The 19,359-nt window shown below is 50.0% G+C and overlaps 1 protein-coding gene across 1 annotated transcript in view; it reads left to right on the forward strand.

Annotated features, from left to right (window-relative positions):
• The window catches only part of LOC119459391 (heat shock protein 75 kDa, mitochondrial-like), a 58,865-nt gene extending 56,661 nt beyond the window's left edge, over nt 1-2,204 (forward strand). The window contains 2 exon segments of the mRNA XM_049671691.1: nt 406-669; nt 1,761-2,204. Of these exon segments, the coding sequence (XP_049527648.1) occupies nt 406-669; nt 1,761-2,189 (693 nt within the window). The 3' untranslated portion in view covers nt 2,190-2,204.
• Nucleotides 2,205-19,359: the final 17,155 nt, after the last annotated feature.

Below are 19,359 nucleotides of genomic sequence, written 5' to 3' on the forward strand. Positions count from 1 at the left end.
ACTCCTCGGCAGAATTCCCGTGCACGCCCCCCCCCCCCCCCCCCCCCCCCCGGTCGCGAGTTGACGAATTTGAAAGTCTTGAGGTTGGCAGGTATGCCGGTAATTTCGACTTGCTCGAGGGGGGGAGCTTGCTCGGAATTTTACGGTTAGAACAGGCAGGTGTGGTCAATGTACAAGTAATTTTTTTAATTTTCTTCTTTTTTTTTGTGAGACACTAAGACAAATTTGTGTATGTGGCCCCAGCAAAAGGCTAATTCATACTGTATTATAACATATTTTATTTCATTGTTATATAAAATAATCACTATTCTGCATAACCGCTTCATACTTGCATGTAATTTGACCTTGAGTGTATTATAAAAATGCTGGTATGTAAATGTGCCTGTGACGGGTTGCTCTGGCTAGGTGCTGATCAAGCCAAGGGCTGAAATCCTCCCCAAGTGGCTGCGTTTTGTCACGGGCATTGTCGAGAGTGAAGACATTCCTCTAAACCTGAGCCGAGAGCTGCTGCAGGACAGCGCGCTCATCCGCAAGATTCGCACAGTCATTGTTGGCCGACTCATCAGGCAGCTGGCACGCTGCGCAGAAAAGGAACCGGAGAACTACAGTCGCTTTTACCGGGACTATGGTGTTTTCCTTAAGGAGGGCATCTTGGCCACTCATGAACAGGTGGGTGTTTGTGGTCGTACCATTATATGGAAGTCAAGTCGTCAAGTTATGTAAAGAAGTATGTTGGACTTGCATGGTAAAAATATATGTTACAGCAGGTTCAAGAGTTTAGAAAATTCTGACCCCTTGATCTTCTATTTACGTAACTAAATAGGGTGGTTATACAAAGACAGCAAGTCGTAATAAAGCTGCTGACGTGAAGAATATTAATAATAAGTTCATTATGTCTAACAAATAATTGGTACATGCTGATATGGCATTTCTAGAGAAAGGTTTGTTTAGCGCATAGAAGAAAGGATACACAAGACAGAGCGCTAACTTCCAATTGTTTATGGAAACAGAGATAATGCCGCGTTGTAGTGATGGGCAAGAATCGGGAAGTGGCAGACGTGACGTGACGGCTCCTCATTGGGCAAGCGTGTGGCCAGAAAATGAAGCAGCATTTTAGTAGGGCAAACTTGTGGGCAAAAAATCAAGTTAAGTGAAACCTCATTAATTCGGAAATTCTGGTCCCTGCAGGTGCATGCAGGTGCAATCAAACTTGTTTATTCAGACGTATTTGGTCACACATTAATTATTATATTAGTACTGTATAGTAATATTTACTGTATATTAGTTTTTGTTTTTGCTTTTTATTGAAATAGTGCATAGGTATTTAGATGATTTATATGCTGCATCATTTGCCTAACTTATAGTATATGTCTTGTGATTTATTTCTGATGTTCCCCCCTACAATAATGCCCTAGAGGGCGCTGTAGGTATTGTATATAAATAAATTAGGTAATCAAAGCATAAACGTGTGAACAAGCGGATTAACGACAAACAGTAACAAGAATAATCTACGTGACGTAACTCAACTTATTGTTTCCAAGTATCAGTTAGGTAAACAAGAACAAAACTATGCAGTAGAAAACAAATGGTCAAAAAATAGTCAAATAGTTCTGCTCCGGCCTTCTTGGAAAATGAGAATGTAAATCAGGTAAGCAGATGTATTTGTCATCATCGTCAGCCTATATTTATGCCCACTGCAGGACGAAGGCTTCTCCCTGTGATATTGTTTGTCTTATTGCAGTATCGTTCATTTTCTGCAGGCAGAGAAGGAGGAGATCGCACAGTTGCTGAGGTTTGAGTCGTCGCAGCAGCCAGGTGGCGACACAGTGACCCTGCCCGAGTACTGTGGGCGCATGAAGGAGGGGCAGCGTGACATCTATTACCTGGCTGCCCCGAGTCGTCAGTTGGCGGAGGCATCCCCGTACTTCGAGGCAGTGCGCGCACGAGACGTTGAAGTGCTCTTCTGCCTTGAGCCGTACGACGAGTTGGTGCTGGCGCAACTGCGGCAGTTCAGTCGCAAGAATATCACCTCAGTGGAGAAAGAGATGCGCAGGGATGCCGAGGAGGCCCACGAAGAACCAGCTGAGGTGCAAGGCCTTGTTGAGTGGCTCAAGGCAGAACTAGGGCCCATGGTACACAAGGTGGGTCGCCATTATCACTGTTTAGGCTTGCTGATATGGCATTTCTAGAGAAAGGTTTGTTTAGCGCATAGAAGAAAGGATACACAAGACAGAGCGCTAACTTCCAATTGTTTATGGAAACAGAGATAATGCCGCGTTGTAGTGATGGGCAAGAATCGGGAAGTGGCAGACGTGACGTGACGGCTCCTCATTGGGCAAGCGTGTGGCCAGAAAATGAAGCAGCATTTTAGTAGGGCAAACTTGTGGGCAAAAAATCAAGTTAAGTGAAACCTCATTAATTCGGAAATTCTGGTCCCTGCAGGTGCATGCAGGTGCAATCAAACTTGTTTATTCAGACGTATTTGGTCACACATTAATTCGAGCAACTCTCAAAGCTTGGTGAGCACAGAGCGCCGCAAATTTGCGTTGCAAACGAGCAAGAACAGCACTAACATCCAATCGAAACGCAGTGGCGGAGTCCGCATCCCCATTATCACCAGCGAAAATCGTACGTGAATGAGAGCAATGCTGGAATGCTTCGTCCCTATTTGTGCCTCTAAAGCCTTTATTCTTGTGTGTTACCGCCCTCACATAACACTGCGTCGGCCTTCATAAGTGCATAGTCGCCATCCATGATCGCGTCGATAGCGACCACCGTTTATTATATAGACTCGTTTAAGGGCCGCACTCTTTTTCACAATTTTGACGAGGTGCGGCTCTTATACAGGACCGAACCTTTTGGTCAAAATGGTGCTGGTGCAGCCAGCGACTTGTGCACACCCAATTGGCTCTCACCCTCTAGTAGCAGCATGCAGAAGTACGCAGCGAGTGAACATTTGCCCACGCGCGCACTGCCTGGGAACACCGAACGCGATTGCTTCTCCATTGGAAACTTTTTATTTTTTTTTTTTCAAAATTTTGGGTTGCAAAGTTTGGGGTGTGGCTCTTACATGGGTGCTGCCTTTTCACGAGTTTATGTGGTAGTTCGCAGTAGTTTTGTTTTGACTCTGTGCGCATTTGGCCGCGTGCCTTCAAAACGGCTCAGTTGCCATTCGTGATCGCGTCGATAGTGACTGCGTTTTCGTCCGCAGTTGTTGCAGCCAACGGTAGTTTAGTTTTAACTTAGTTTGTGCATTGGCAGTGTGCCTTAAGAGCCGTAAGGTCGCGTCGATAGCAGCTGCGCTTTCATCCGCAGCAGTTGCGGCAATCAGTAGTTTCATGGTAACTCAGTGCAAAGCTGTGGAGGATGAAGAGCACCGGCTACATGGAGATAACCGGACGATCTGTGGGCGACCAGCTCAGTGGCGAAAAAATAATCTGGATGTGTGCGGGGTCATGAAAAGCGTGTCTCAGATCAAGGTGTGTGTCGCGGCCATGCTGCATCGGAAGTCGCGAGGCCTTCGCTGCTGCGAGAGCCAGTCAGTCACGAGATGACGAGAATTGCAGCTTCTGCATTGCTTTTGTGCAAAATAGAGACATTATTTGCTGATTTATTCAGTAAATAAAAGAGTTTTGACGTAGCAAGCACTTGTTTATTGCTTTCTTGATACCCTCGATAATTTGACATTCTGTTAATCCGGAAGTTTTTTCTGTCCCATGAAAAATCCGAATGAATGAAGTTTTACTATACAACAAAAGTGGCGAGCACACTGATTGCTTGTCAAAATCTGAAGCACACGTCAAACGCGTTTGTTCTTTATGCATGACTGTCACGGTTTGTTTATGGAAAGCGACTTAAAGTAATATCGCTATCCATGTTTTATATTCAAATGAAGGATGAGAGCGTTTGATCTCAGAAGTGAAAGAAGAATGTATGTTTACATATAGAAAGCAGAAACAAAACACACATAAACAAAGGATAAAGAAAATAAATAGCACTCTACACTGCTTATAATGAACACGGTTCTCACAAATTAATGTCACCGCAATTCTAATACTACAGTTGTTAGGTGTGTCCGACTACACAAGGGCAGTGTACAGAGAGCGGGGTGTAGCTCACCAACAGTTTGGGCACATGGTCGCGTAGGTGAACAGCGCCGAGCCATCGTCGAAGGAACGCACTCGTTACTCCTTGAGCGAACTCCAAGTTGTCACGCGATGGGACCTTCGTCTGGTTCAGGTTAGGCAGTGCAGGGTTCTGCCTGTAGGAAACTGGAAGCTCGAGCCCGTGGCCCGACAGCTCACTCCAGTCACGCGGTGAGACCTTGGCCTAGCTCCGGAGGCTAGGCAGACCAGGTTCTGCCGGTAGGAGTCTTGAAGCTCGGGCCCACGGCCCGACGGCTTACTCCCGCTCCCGGCGGACGCTGACTTCTTTGGCGCTCACTTCCGTCCGAACACCAGCATGCCGTATCTAGGGTCTCTCCTACACCTCTTTTTCGTCCTTCCTTTTCTCCTACGTCACCCATCGGGTACGGCCCTTAATGGTCGCTTTCTATTTAGTATATGTTTTGACGGCGCGTCAGATTTCACACGCGTCGCTTCTTGTCGTCGGCTTCTTGCGCTCACCCATTCGCTCTGGATGTTGTTTTCGCCGCACCGCTCTCTTTACCTACGACACTGGCGTCGCGCACTGTCACAACAAATAGTCCCCCTTTTGGAAAAGTTTGTTTTTCGGAGAAAAATAAACTGCAGTTCAGTGCGCAACATGACACTACTTTGTTAACAAAAGCACATCCACAAAAAAAAAAAAAAACTCTACAGTCAAGTGGTCACAAGTGACCACTTGACTGAGTGAGTTGAATGAGTGAGTACAGATGGCATGTTCATAACCGGCTCATATAATCCACACCAACATTTTCAGAGCCCCAAACGAATATTCTTGTAAAACAAGGCTCCACCGCAACACTCTGCTGTTAAAGTGCTTTGCTTTTAAAAGATACTGAAAGGGCTGGTGATCGGTTTGTACCACGAATGAGGTTCCATAAAGGAAGACGTGACATTTCTCGATCGCCCAAACTAATGCCAAACATTCCCGCTCGATTGTGGAGTATCTCTTTTTGCGAGGCTGAAATTGACGGCTGGCATACGACACAGGGTGGAGGAAACCATCATGATCTTGCATAAGAATAGTCCTATACAGGAGTCTGAGGCATCTGAGCGGAGCACAAATTCCTTTTCAAGGTCAGGTGATTTTACAATTGGGCCAGAAGATAGCGCCTTCTTGAGCGATTGAAAAACACGTCTTCTCTTTCCCTGTTCCATGTCATTTTATTCTTCTCCATCTTCTTCGTCATCTCAGTCAGGGGCTGTGCCTTTTCGGAGTAACGGGGTATTAGATCGCAGTAGTAACCAGCCAACCCAAGGAATGAGTGAAGTTGCTTTTTTGTCTCTGGCTTAGAAGCATCAGGAATTTTCTGCTGCGACTCTTTTTCGAGGGGTACCTGCCAAAATCCTTTGGTTAGATCAAACTTGGAGAACCACCTCTTTGTTCCCACTTCGGCAGACAAGTGATCGGTTCTGGGTATAGGTTCTGCGTCAGACTAGAACACTATTTATGCGTCGAAAATCTATGTATGCTCTGTAGCTCTTGTCTGGTTTTTTAACTAGAATGAGACGGGAATTGTATGGTGACTCAGAACGCTCTATAACCCCAAGCTTTGACGTGACCTGGACCTCCTTTTCAACGACTTCTTTCATGGCAAATGGTAAAGGGTATTGTGAAGTGGTGGTTCTGAGGTGGTCAATTGGTTCCGAGGTGGTCATTTGTAATCGGCATTCCACCAGGTTTGTTTTACCGGGAATCTCCGAGAATATGTCTTTGTGTGTATTTAGTACATCACATATTTTGGCATGCTGAATCTCCTCGATACCATCTGCGATCGTGACGGAGTCAATGCCACAGCTGTCATGGACCTTGAAGGTAGGTAATGGCTTCTCGGACTCCTCTTCCTCGACCACCACAAAATATGATGTTTGAGGAAGGTCTTCCAGCTGACGTTCTTCATGTTTTTTTAGCATGTTGATATGAAAAAGCCTTTTGCTGTGTCCCAGGTCCAGCCAATAATCGTCATTCTTTCTTGTGACAAGAAACGGCCCTTTCCACTGCATTAGTTATTTGTGGCCAGCAGAATCAGGGCACGGTCGCCAACTTTTAGTTCTCGTTGTTTGCTGGAATATGCTAGCTCAGAGGTCCTCGAATATGTCAGCCGTAAATGAGTTCAAAAGGCGAAAACCCGGAACTCGCTTGCGGGGCTTCACGATTTGCAAACAACAGAAGTGCAAGCAAGCGATCCCAAGATTTTGGCTGTTCTTGAACAAGCTTCCGCAACATCTGTTTCAAGGTTCCATTAAACCTCTCGACCATCCCGTTACACATAGGATGATAGGGAGTGCAACTAAGATGCTTGATTGCCAACAATTCATTGACTTTCTTCATGAGCTCCGATGTCAAACATGAAGCTTGGTCGCACAGAACTTCGCGTCGGAAGCCAATGCGAGAAAATATCTCGACGAGTCCTTTTGCAACTGTAGCTGAGTCAATTGCTGTCAAAGGTACAGCATCTGGGTAGCAAGTCGCAAAATCCACAAGAGTAAGTATATAACAGATGGCCGCTTGCGGAAGTGGGAGTTAGAGGTCCAGTGATGTCAACCGCCACATGTTCAAAATAGGTGTCGGTCAACGGCATCTGTACCAAAGGCACCTTGCTTTTGGCGAAGTCCTTTGACAGGTGTCACAGGATCTGACATATCTGCAGACTTCTTGTACGCCAAGCCAGTAGAACGCCTCAAGAACGCGATCCGTCGTCTTCTTGATATCCTGATGTCCAGACATGACATCCTTATGAGCCAAATATAACACTTCATCTCACAGAGACTTTGGGACTACTGCTTGTTGAAAAGATTTGCCAGGGGATAGAAAGTAGTGACGATATAAAACCCCTTTCTTGATGACAAACAGAAAGGTTGATGTTTTGCCAACAAATTCCTTGCCCACTCTGGCTCTACATACATCGAGCGTCCCGTCCCGTCTTTCTCTTGTTCTTCCCGGAAATTCTTGTGAGACATTTGCCAAGGGAATTTAGCCGACGGCAATCTTTGCAAGTTCTTCGTGCCTTTTATATCAACTAGAAGTGAATTTGGCCGGTTACCATCGTCCACAGAGTGAACTTCCCTTTCATTGGAATCATTTCGAGAAGAAAATTTCCAGGAGTTGTCTGGGTCATTAGCCTCAAGCGACCCAGGTACATTTCCCACTATGACATCGTATAGCGGTGTTGTCTTTGTGGGGTCTCACATGTGCTCTTGGGACAAAGGAACGACACATAGTAGTGCAAACAATCAAAAGGGGCATTTATTGCACCTTTCATACACTAATACATACTAGCCGAATTACAACCAATTGAACATTCACACGGGCGCGCGACAAATCAAGGAAGTCCGACTCACCGCGACCCGATAGCGAGCGAATACGTTCGCCCCATGCTATGACACCATCGCCTAGTCGTTCACGTGTACAGTCACGCGAACGGTGGCGCGCTCGAACGATCCGTGTTCGTCCATACCGGTGTCCCGCTTTAAGCCTCGCGCGACGGTCGCGCGAAGCGTTCGTGCGTGTTGGTCGCCGATCCCCACCAAAGAGAGAGCGCCTCCGACCTTTTTCCCCTAAGTGACCCCGCCGTTCGGTGGCGCCAGCATCGCGACACTAGCACAGCATCGCGACACTAGCGCCATCTCTCGCAACGCGCCGCAACCACTGCCGGGCTTAGCCACGCAGAGAAGCCGGACTACAAGAGACATGCGGGGAAAACAACATCATGGGACGCGTGAGAATCGCGCATCCCCACATCCCCCCAACCTTAAATCACTACACATACTCCGGCGAAACATGTCACATGGTCTATCAACGCGCGCGTCGAGAACAAAAGTTAGTACATGCGACAGTGGCGCCGCCGAGTAAATGTCCACGCGTTATCCGCAACGTGCGAGCTGATATTGACTCTGGGGTTCACCGCTGGCGTCCGTTGGTCACAGCACCACGTCTGCAGATTGGATGGCACGACTCCAGCCCAGGACTCCGGAAACGGCGACGCAGAAGTCGGCACGAGCAAGCGTCGCTCGCGCCCTGCTGACGAAAGCCGCAGTAGCCGTTGGTGACTGCCGGCTCTTTTCCCAGCCGCCGAGGGTTGCGAGCCGGACATTGGCGGCCGCCGAAGTCGCTGCGCCGAATTGACCACAGGCATCTCCAAAGCCTGGGGTAGCTCGATTGTAGTCCGGGGCAGCAGCGCTGACGATGTGCAGGTGACAGCAAACCAGGGGTGACTCCGCTCACGCTGCGTACACTCAACGCACTCGACAAACACTAAAGTAGTGCAAGGGAGAGGAATTCGGCATACGCATCGCCCACGTGGTACGATGTTCAATTCGGCTAGCAAAAATTTCGGGTGGCATTTCAGATGCTAAGTTCACGTGAACAAAGCTTGTTTTTTTGAGTCGAACGAGTAATTTCAATTCGTGCGAGACGAACTAATGAGGGAAGAAAGGTGCGACATCTCAACACCACGGTCCACCAGGTTGTGTCCCTCAACGTGCGACAGGCGGCTTTGTTAAGCCTTAGGCCTAATGCGTCGCTACTTTTGACAACAACCGGCATCCAAAAAAAAAAAAAAAAACGCCCAAAATGGGCACAAGAACAGGCAGCCGCGAGGAGACGTTAGCTCTGTGAGGTGGTCCTACTCCGCTCGGTGCACACAGCATCCGAGTTGACGGCGCCCACCGTCCCAGACGGTGTCGGAGCGCCCGGTGCCAGGCCACAATACCAGTCAGCCCGTAGCGGCACCCGTGGCCCGCGGCCACCCGACTCCCTGAGCCTCGACTTCCTAAGTCAAAGATATAGAAGAAGCTATGTACATAAGAAATTCGGACCACCCACGAGGCTTCCGTACTCACTCGCTTCAGGCTTGCCAATGCTCCGCGGGCGCTAGGCCTCGCTCTCCCAGGATGCAGACCACGTGGCTCTCGTACCGACGAGTGTACTTCAAAACACTCGTGAAAAGGCTTAGCATGTCGAAAAGTTCAAACACGCTACAGCAACCGTCGCCTCGCTCAAGAAAGCACACCGCCGACACTAGCGATCAAAATCCACGCTAGGACTACGCTTCGGTTGAAACATCTCGAACCGAGCAAAGCTGTTAAAATTATCGTCCGATGCCCCAAGAGATCCACGTTGGGCAGCCAGATGTGGGGTCTCACATGTGCTCTTGGGACAAAGGAACGACACATAGTAGTGCAAACAATCAAAAGGGGCATTTATTGCACCTTTCATACACTAATACATACTAGCCGAATTACAACCAATTGAACATTCACACGGGCGCGCGACAAATCAAGGAAGTCCGACTCACCGCGACCCGATAGCGAGCGAATACGTTCGCCCCATGCTATGACACCATCGCCTAGTCGTTCACGTGTACAGTCACGCGAACGGTGGCGCGCTCGAACGATCCGTGTTCGTCCATACCGGTGTCCCGCTTTAAGCCTCGCGCGACGGTCGCGCGAAGCGTTCGTGCGTGTTGGTCGCCGATCCCCACCAAAGAGAGAGCGCCTCCGACCTTTTTCCCCTAAGTGACCCCGCCGTTCGGTGGCGCCAGCATCGCGACACTAGCGCAGCATCGCGACACTAGCGCCATCTCTCGCAACGCGCCGCAACCACTGCCGGGCTTAGCCACGCAGAGAAGCCGGACTACAGGAGACATGCGGGGAAAACAACATCATGGGACGCGTGAGAATCGCGCATCCCCACATCTTACACTTGACAATCACTGTCCCAGAGAAGTAGGGAGACCTAATTTGCACCTCGGCCTCGGGGACTACAATGCTACTTCCATCCGCCAACCACAAAGTAGCCGTAGTGCCAGTGAGGGCTGGCCAAAGTGTAAAGGTGTTTATTCAGCAGAGCTGGGAGCAGCGCAACGTCAACGGTCAGTGCAGTAACAGCTTCCAAGCACGAGAGTCGTCGATCAAGAGCGCTCGACCCACTAGCGTTTTGATCCAGTAGTGCTGAACCCACAGGCATCTCTCTTCTTCGCTACAATCACCCCCAGGAGGAATAAGGGAGCCGTCCGGCGACCTAACAGTTCGTCACGATGAGCGGGTCGTAGTAAGGCTTTAGACGGTCGACATGGACAATGTCTCATCCACGGCGGCGCATGTTTGAAGATGGCTCTACTGGTTCTATTGCATAGTTCACAGGAGATGCGCGTTCGATGACACGATAAGGGCCTTCATACTTCGGAACCAGTTTTGATGAGAGGCCAGGGGCAGTGAAAGGGACTGAGAGCCACACAAGCGCTCCCGGATCGAAGGTGACCGTGAAAGTAGTGTCACCACGAGTGCTCCTCTGGCGCTCTTGATCTTTGGTAGTAAAGGCCCTAGCGAGGTCGCGGCATGTCTGACCGTGACAGAAATAGGCACGAACTCGGATGCATCCGGCCGATATGGCAGAATTGTGTCGATAGTGTGCAAAGGGTGAAAACCCAGTGGTGGTCTGCGTAGCGGTGTTATACACGTAGGTTACGAAGGGTAGGAAGGCGTCCCAGTTCGTGTGGTCGGAGTCGATGTACATTGAAAGCATATCACTAAGCGTACGGTTGAAGCGTTCCGTAAGGCTGTTCATTTTGAGGGTGGTTGCCCTCAAACGAACAGCCTCATGGAACGCTTCATTGTTCATCGCCGTAGTTGTGCGATGAACAATGTGGCACTCTTTGAGAATGGCTTCAACTACCTCCGACAGAAAGATGCGTCGGCGATCGCTGTGCAGTTTTTGAGGTGGACCATGCTGCAGAATGAATTGGCAGAGCAGGAATGTTGCAACATCATGAGCTGTAGCAGCCGGAAGCGCGGACGTTTTGGTGTATTGTCTGAGGTGATCGACTGCAACAATGGCCCAGCGGTTACCAGCTGATGTCAAAGGAAGTGGTCCATACAGATCGATTGCAACGCGGCTGCATGGCCGGTTAGGGCAGGGTAGAGGTTGCAGACCAGCTGGTGAGAGCTGGGGTGAAGATTTCCGGCGCTGGCAGTCGGGGCATGAGCAAATGAACTTTTGAACATAGTTGTACATTCCTCGCCAGTAATAGCATTGTCGGAGGCGCTGGTAGGTTTTGAAAAGTCCCGAGTGTGCAAACTGTAGAGTGGAACAATGTAGAGTGGAACAATGCGCAGATTTCAGAACGGGGGCTTAGAAGTACTACTAATAACCACTGGCGTCCATCAGAGGTGTAATTGCGTCGGTGAAGCAGGTCGTCGCGAATGGAGAAATGGCGAGCTTGATGGCACAACGCACGAGTGGTTGGCTGCGATGATGGATCAGCAAGGAAGTCTATGATGGAGGCAATCCAGGGGTCCTTGCGCTGCTCGGAAGCGAAGGTTCCAATGTCGATGGAAGAAACGTTAAGCTGGGATAGTGAGCAGCAGGCATTGTCGTCAGGCAAGGGAGAGTGAGTCAGCGTCAGCATGCTGGCGTCTGCTGCGGTACAGTACGCGGATATTGTAATCCTGTAAGCGAAGCGCCCAGCGGGCGAGACGGCCTGAGGGATCCTTCAATGACAGCCAGCATAATGCATGGTGGTCCATGATGACATCAAATTGGCGACCATACAAATAGGGCCGGAACTTAGTAAGCGCCCAGATGATCGCCAGGCATTCTTTTTCCGTGACGGTATAATTGGACTCGGCCTTAATAAGCGTACAGCTTACATATGCCACAACATATTCTGGAAAGCCTTGTTTGTGTTGCGCTAGGACAGCGCCGAGGCCATCACCGCTGTCATCCATGTGTACCTCAATAGGTGCCGTTGGGAGTGGCGCAAAATGGGAGGAGATGTCAGGAAACGATGGAGCTTTGCGAACGCTTCGTCGCACTCAGATGACCACGAATGGAGGGGTCCATTGCTTCCAAGGAGCTTCGTCAGGGGCAATATGACGGCGGCGAAATTACGAATAAAGCGCCTGAAGTAGGAACACAAGCCTACGTAACTGCTCAGTTCTTTGACAGACGTCGGTTTCGGGAATTCAACGACGGCACGAAGTTCGGCTGGATCGGGGAGGATTCCATCCTTCAAGACGACGTAACCCAGTATCGTGAGCTGCCGCGCTACAAATCAGCACTTCTTTAGGTTCAGTTGTAGGCCAGCGTTTGTTAGGCACGTCAAAACATGCCGTAGGCGTTCAAGGTGCGTGGTGAAGTCAGAGGCAAAAACAATAACGTCGTCGAGATAACATAAGCAAGTGTGCCACTTCAAACCGCGCAGAACTGTGTCCATCATGCGTTCAAAGGTTGCTGGCGCATTACAAAGTCCAAGCGGTATGACGTTAAATTCGTATAAGCCATCGGGTGTGACAGAGGCTGTCTTTGGCCTATCGGCGTCAGCCATGGGCACTTGCCAATAGCCGGTGCGTAAATCTAGAGATGAAAAGAATTCAGCTCCTTGTAGGCTATCGATAGCGTCATCGATTTGTGGTAGCGGGTATACATCTTTGCAAGTGATCTTGTTCAGGCGCCAATAGTCTACGCAGAACCGTACAGAGCCATCTTTTTTCGTAACAATGATGACAGGAGATGCCCATGGACTGTTTGAGGGTCGGATCACTTTGCGGTGAAGCATTTTGTCGACTTGCTCATTAATCACATGACGTTCTGTGGCAGAGATGCGATATAGGCGTTGCCGCAATGGCGATTGGGAGCCAGTGTCAATATGGCGCGTGACAGCAGACGTCCGGCCCAGGGAAGGTTGCCCGACATCCAAAGAAGAACGAAATTCTTCTAAGCTGCGCAGAAGCTGAGAACGCTGAGCTGGGGTGAGGCCATCGGCAATAGATGAATCAAACGCACCTGTGGGCGGACGTAGAGAGATAACCGAGCGTGCTCTAACTGGCGCAGGACGCGTCTTCGGGAGCATCCGTAATTTGTACGGCGTCCCACATTGCCAAGACATTCGCCTTGAAGCAGCATCATGGGGTTACACACGAAAATAGCTGTGGAGCCCTGTTTGACGTTCACTATCGCAAAAGGTCGCAGCAGACCTTTTCGATTATAAAAGCGGCCGGATGGAGAAAGTAGTGCGACGGCGTCAGAGAGGCTGCTGCAATGCATAGCGACAATCACTGACGAGTTGGGGAGAACGTTGGTGTCGTGCCTAACGAGCAGTTTGTTCGCAAAAGAAGCATTATAGGCTGGCGTCATATCTGAGATCAGTGACAGTTCTAATTAGGCCCGTGCCCAATGAATAATAGCATTGTGGCGGGCGAGAAAGTCTCATCCCAGGATAACTTCGTGGGAGCACAATGAAATCACAATAAATTTGACGGCGTATACAACGTCCCCGATGATAACACGAGCGATGCACGCCACTATTGGGTCAATACGCTGTGCGCCTGTGGTGCGGACGGAGAATCCAGGAAGGGGCGTCGTGACCTTTCGAAGGAATCGACAAAGCTTTGCGTCCATAACTGATACAGCGGCTCCGGTGTCTATGAGGGCATATATGCGCACACCGTCAATTAACACGTCTATCACATTGGTCGGGCTACGTTGATTACTTTTGCGTTTCGACGGCGTGCAGCCCTTGCCTCATGGACTGCGATGACTAGTTTTCCACTTCCCGAGCTTCGGGACGAGGCCGCATCCGTGATAGGGAGCGTCGACGTGGAGAAGGTGAGCAGTGGATGTTGGCAGACCGGCGGAATGTTGGTGACGCAACACGAGGTTCATCATCGTAATATGGGCGTGGTGAATCGACCATACGACTTGTCGCATATGGTGTAGCGATAGGCGACTGCACGCGACTACAGTGGCGTGCGTAGTCGTGTGCGACGTGGCCTGCGTAGCCGCACGCAAAACATATCGGCCGATTGTCTGCTCTACGCTACCGAGTCACTGCGGCAGGTCCCATCCATGTGGGAGGACGGGTTGGACGGGGCGGCTGGTGAAGTTATTGCATAGCAGGAAACGATGGGCATAGCGAGGACTTCGGGGTACATGAGAGGGCCCCGTTGAGGGAGTTGTTGGGGCTGGGTGACAACTTCCGTGTAGCTGAGTGGTACAGCCGTCGGGATCTGTCGGGGGCCTGGCCATGACTTCAGCGTAGCTGTGAGGCGCAGCCGCCGGAACGTGCTGGGGGTGCTCAGGCAAAACGTCGTTGATTTCTTGCGCTATGGCGCGGAAAAGCGGAGGTGCAAAACTCGGCGTTGGTGCGTGTACCGGCTGCGGCTGTGCAAAATCCATCAACGAGAGTTGCCGGGCAACTTCCTCGCGAACGAACGCCTTCATTTCTGGGAGCAAAGCTGTCTGGTCGGACATCGCAGCCAAACCAGCGAGCTGTTCGTCACGCGGCAGAGATCGACGGGTAAGTGATCGCTGCCAGCGGAGTTCTTCATAGCTCTGGCACAGCGTGATAATTTTGGCCACAGAGCGACGATTTTTGGCCAGCAACATGTTAAAGGCGTCGTCCTCAGTGCCTTGAGGATGTTTTGGAGTCGATCAGACTCCGCCATGGTTGAATTGACTTTCCGGCATAGGTTCAGGACATCGTCACTGTAACTGGTGAATGTTTCACCTGGCTGTTGAGCTCGTTCTCGCAAACGCTGCTCAGCACGCATCTTGCAAACAGCAGGGCGACCAAATACATCAGTGAGGGAAGTCTTAAATTCGGACCATGTCTGGAAATCTGCTTCATGGTTATTATTCCACAGGCTATCCACACCAGCGAGGTAGAACAGAACATGGTTCAGTTTGGCCGCATCGTCCCATTTGTTATGGGTGCTTACCCTGTCATTCACCGTGAGCCATTCGTCCACGTCAGTGTCGTCTGCTCCTGTGTAGATAGGAGGGTCGCGGTGACGAGGTACCCTGGGACACGCAGTGGGTGCGGGATGATGCGTTTGCTCGGAGGCGTCTTGGGGCATGGTAGATGGTAGGGAACAGGATCGGAGTTCCAGGATGATTGTCTGATGTTAACCAGCACACTCCACCAATTCTAAAGGTGTATATTCGGCAGAGCCGGGAGCAGCGCAACGTCAATGGTCAGCGCAGTAGCAGCTTCCAAGCACGAGAGCCGTTGCTGATCAAGAGCGCTCGACCCACTAGCGTTTTGATCCAGTAGCGCTGAACCCGCTGGCGTCTCTCTTCTTCGCTACAAAAGTATTACTTCCGGTGTACCTTAAGACGCGAACCCTTTGTCCATTGACTTCGCCTGGCAAAACCGGCATGCGACGTGTACTAAATAGAGGTTGCGTCTTCACCGTACCAGTGATGTCCTCGTCCCCGCAGGGGCGTCTGCGTAAGCAGGCGTTTGGTGTGTTGCAACACCACGGACCTGAGCACATGAGGGTTGGACCTTCCCGCGTCTAACAGTGTGCGGCTTAGCCGTGTCCGGGGAAAGGGGGATCCTGGGGGTTGAGCCAATGCTGGGGTTAAGCCGATGCCGGCGGAGGCGACACACCTCTTTGGCCTCTGCTTCACGTAGACGGCGCACCCGGACTGACCCACCTGGAGGAAATCGGTGGTCGCCTTTTCCTATCCCCCTCTCCAACCTTTTGCTTTCCTGTCTCCTTTCTTTTACTATCCTATCATCTCCTCTCTTCTGTCACTTCCACTTTTCATAGGCGGCTTGCGTTAACCTTGTGTATGTGCCCTCCCTTGGGTATAATATATTAGGTTACAGTGGCAATGTACGGTTGGCGCCTGCAGCCTTATGTGTTAAGCGCTGCAGCGTCCCCTAGTTGGGCTTCGTGGTGGGTGGCCGCCATTGCTGCCGAAATTAAACTACTATGGAAACACCAGCTTTTCCCCGCATCCTTGATCGTCATCCTCTAAAGAGGGGATGCACCGATGAACTTAGCATATCGTGCAACCGACTAAAAGAAAACTATCCAAAATACCATGTTGTACACAGCCAGAACTCTGAAAAACCGGCCAGATCCATTTCCCCATTCATAGTTGCCAAATATTTGACCGAAGCTTTAGGAACAGGTTATAAAGTGATTAAAATGGCTAGTGGAGACCTTCTTCTTGAAGTCCCCCAGAAACATCAATATGAGAAACTCGGCAGTCTTGTGACCTTTGGCAATACACCAATTTCTATATCACCACACCGTTCAATGAATAGCTCACGCGGAGTCGTATCAGAAGCAGACCTCCTAGATTTATCGGAAGCTGAACTCCTAGAAGGATGGAAAGATCAAAATGTTACCAATGTAAAACGTATTATCATCAGACGGGACAACAAAGAAATCCCCACCAAACATCTTGTGCTCACATTTACATCTAGCGTTTTGCCTGAAACCATCGAAACAGGATACATTAAGTTAACTGTCCTACCATATGTCCCTAACCCTAGATGGTGCTTCCAATGCCTAAGATTTGGCCATGGCTCACAGAGCTGTCGTGGTCAAATAACTTGTGCAAGGTGTGGAGTCCAGGGCCACTCCTCCGACAACTGTAGTGGAACTCCTCACTGTGTGAACTGCAGTGGTGACCACGCTTCCTACCCACGTTCCTGTCCGAACTGGAAAAAAGGACATAATCACCCTAAAAGTAAAAGAAAATATTTCTTTCAAGGAAGCCCGTAAAAGGTGCTCACTTTTCCACAGCACACCTTATGCTGCTGCGGCGCTTCGGGGGCAGCGTTGCAGCGGCCACTGCCACCTGCCCAGCCCGCACTGCAGCAAGCTGTTGCTTGTGGCCCCTGCCCTCGGGGTGGTAGGAGCTAAGCCTGCTGCACCCAACCAGCAAACAGGCCCGGTTACCCTAGGGTTGCCGGCACTGCAACAGTCCTCGGCGGCAGCCTGCGCTTCGCGTAGCGAACCCGCCGGACCGCCAGCAGCTTCCACGGGTGCAGTCAAGGCGGCCCCTGCTGGCGTTGGCAACAGCCGGCGCAGCTCAGGCCCAAGGCAGCCCCATCGACCTCCGGGCTGGTGGGCGCAAAGGTCTCGTCCTTCGCGGCGAGACCTTCTCGCGAAATTTCTCGCTCGCAAGAGCTCGTGTCCAGCGCCTCACAAGAGGCAATGGACACTACACCCATCCCGATGGCGCACCAAGCGCCTAAGGAGCGGCGAGGCTCCCTCAACTGCTTCAGAAAGGACAAATCCCGAGTTACAGGGTCTGGAAAGGGCTCTGTAATCTAAGGCAACACTTCCTTTTTTTTAGTACACACAGCACCAATTTACTTTCAGTATGGATACACAAATCATACAACCTACCTTTCTCTCTAGCGGAGCTGCTCACTTGTTACAACCAATCTGCCCCAGGCTCTGACCGCATACTGTACGAAATGTTGAAAAACCTGCCCTCTGAAACAAAAAAAACCCTTCTCTGTCTGTATAACTCTGTATGGACCTCCGGCGAGATCCCCTCTGCCTAGAAAGAGGCCACAGTGATTCCTATCCTGAAGCAGGGCAAGGATCCATTGTCCGTATCGAGTTATCGGCCCATAGCTCTAACAAGCTGCATCTGCAAAGTCTTCGAGAAGATGATAAACCGCCGTCTGATACATTCCCTAGAATCAAACAGCTGCTTGACCCATACCAGTGTGGGTTTCGCGATGGCCGATCCACCACTGACCATCTGATACGCATAGAGGCTCAGATTCATGAGGCTTTTGTCCACAAGCAATTCTTCCTGTCTGTTTTCCTTGATATGGAAAAAGTATACGACACCACTTGGCGATTCGGAATACTGAGAGACCTCGTACACTTTGGAATACGTGGAAATATGCTGCATATCATCGAAAGTTACCTGTCCAATCGCAGATTCCGTGTTCGTGTGGGTAATGCCCTATCAAGACCCTATGTGCACGAACTGGAGTACCACAGAGTGATGTGCTCTGCTGCACCCTCTTTATCATAGAAATCAACTCTCTGCGTATGTACTTCCCACGCAACATATCTTATTCAGTATATGTCGACGATGTACACAGGGTTCACCTCATGTAACCTTCCAATCTGTGAGCGGCAGGTTCAGCTTGGTCTGAACAAACTGTCTAAGTGGGCAGACGAGAATGGGTTTTGGCTTAACCCACAAAAGTTCACATGCGTCCTCTTATCCAGAAAGAGAGGTCTGCATCCTGATCCCAACATTGAGATGCAGGGTGAGGGTCTACCTGTAAAAACTGAACACAAATTCCTAGGCCTAATTCTGGACGCGAAGTTAACATTTATCCCACATCTAAAGTACTTAAGAAACAAGTGCATGAAGACAATGAGCATCTTGAAAGTGTTGTCTCGCACTACGTGGGGTACTGGCACAAGATGTTGAAGATGTTGAAGATGCCTTGAAGATGTTAGACCCTGTCCACCATCTTGGCATCCGCCTTTCTACGGGTGCTTTCAGAACAAGCCCCGTAGAAAGCCTCTACGCTGAATCAAATGAATGTTCGCTCCAGCTGCAGAGAACGTACTTATCCTTTGTATATTTCCTAAAAGTGAACTCAAACAATACACACCCTACCTACACAACCATACATGATCTGTCCAGTGCCCAAACCTTTCAGAACTGCCCTTCCGTTAGAAAGCCCTATGCACTGCGAATAAGATGTTTTGCCGAAGAAATGGATGTGTCACTCCACGAGCACGTTGTCATGCCCCCTCCTGTACAGCTGCCGCCATGGCAGTGGCAGCTGATTGACTGTGATCTGTCCTTCATTGATGTTACAAAGCATGCGCCGGTCGTACATATCCGTATGCACTTCCTCGAATTGCAACACAAATACTCTTGCCCGGAATATTTTCCGGGCAAGAGTATTTCACACGCTGTCGTGTCTTACGCAGCGGTCGGTCCATCCTTTTCGGCTGCGGGAGTTCTACACCCAAACACAATCATCTTTACAGCGGAGGCCTACGCCATCCTGGTGGCGGTTACACACATCAACAGTAAGATATACCCAAGGCAGTTACCTATACTGACTCTTAGGCGTGTTGAAATGTTTAAAAACTCTAAGTAGGCACAGAAACCCCATAATTATAGCTCTTTATTCTACGATTTGCATCGCGTATATATCCAAGCAGCAAATTGTGCTCTGTTGGGGTGCCAGGGCACCGTGAGATCGAAGGGTATGAGTTGGCCGACAAGCTAGCCACATCCATTCATACAGACGCTGTCACTTCACCCATAGCCGTCCCTGTAATGGACCTAAAGCCCTTTATCAAGAAAAAGGTCAGGGCCTACTGGCAACGTCTGTGGGACAGAGAAACGAGCAACAAATTACACACCATCAAGCCTCGCTCATTGGCCACCAGAATCGAAGAC

This window comes from Dermacentor silvarum, chromosome 7 (genome assembly GCF_013339745.2).
Source record: "Dermacentor silvarum isolate Dsil-2018 chromosome 7, BIME_Dsil_1.4, whole genome shotgun sequence".
In the NCBI taxonomy this organism is placed as follows: Eukaryota; Metazoa; Arthropoda; class Arachnida; order Ixodida; family Ixodidae; genus Dermacentor; species Dermacentor silvarum.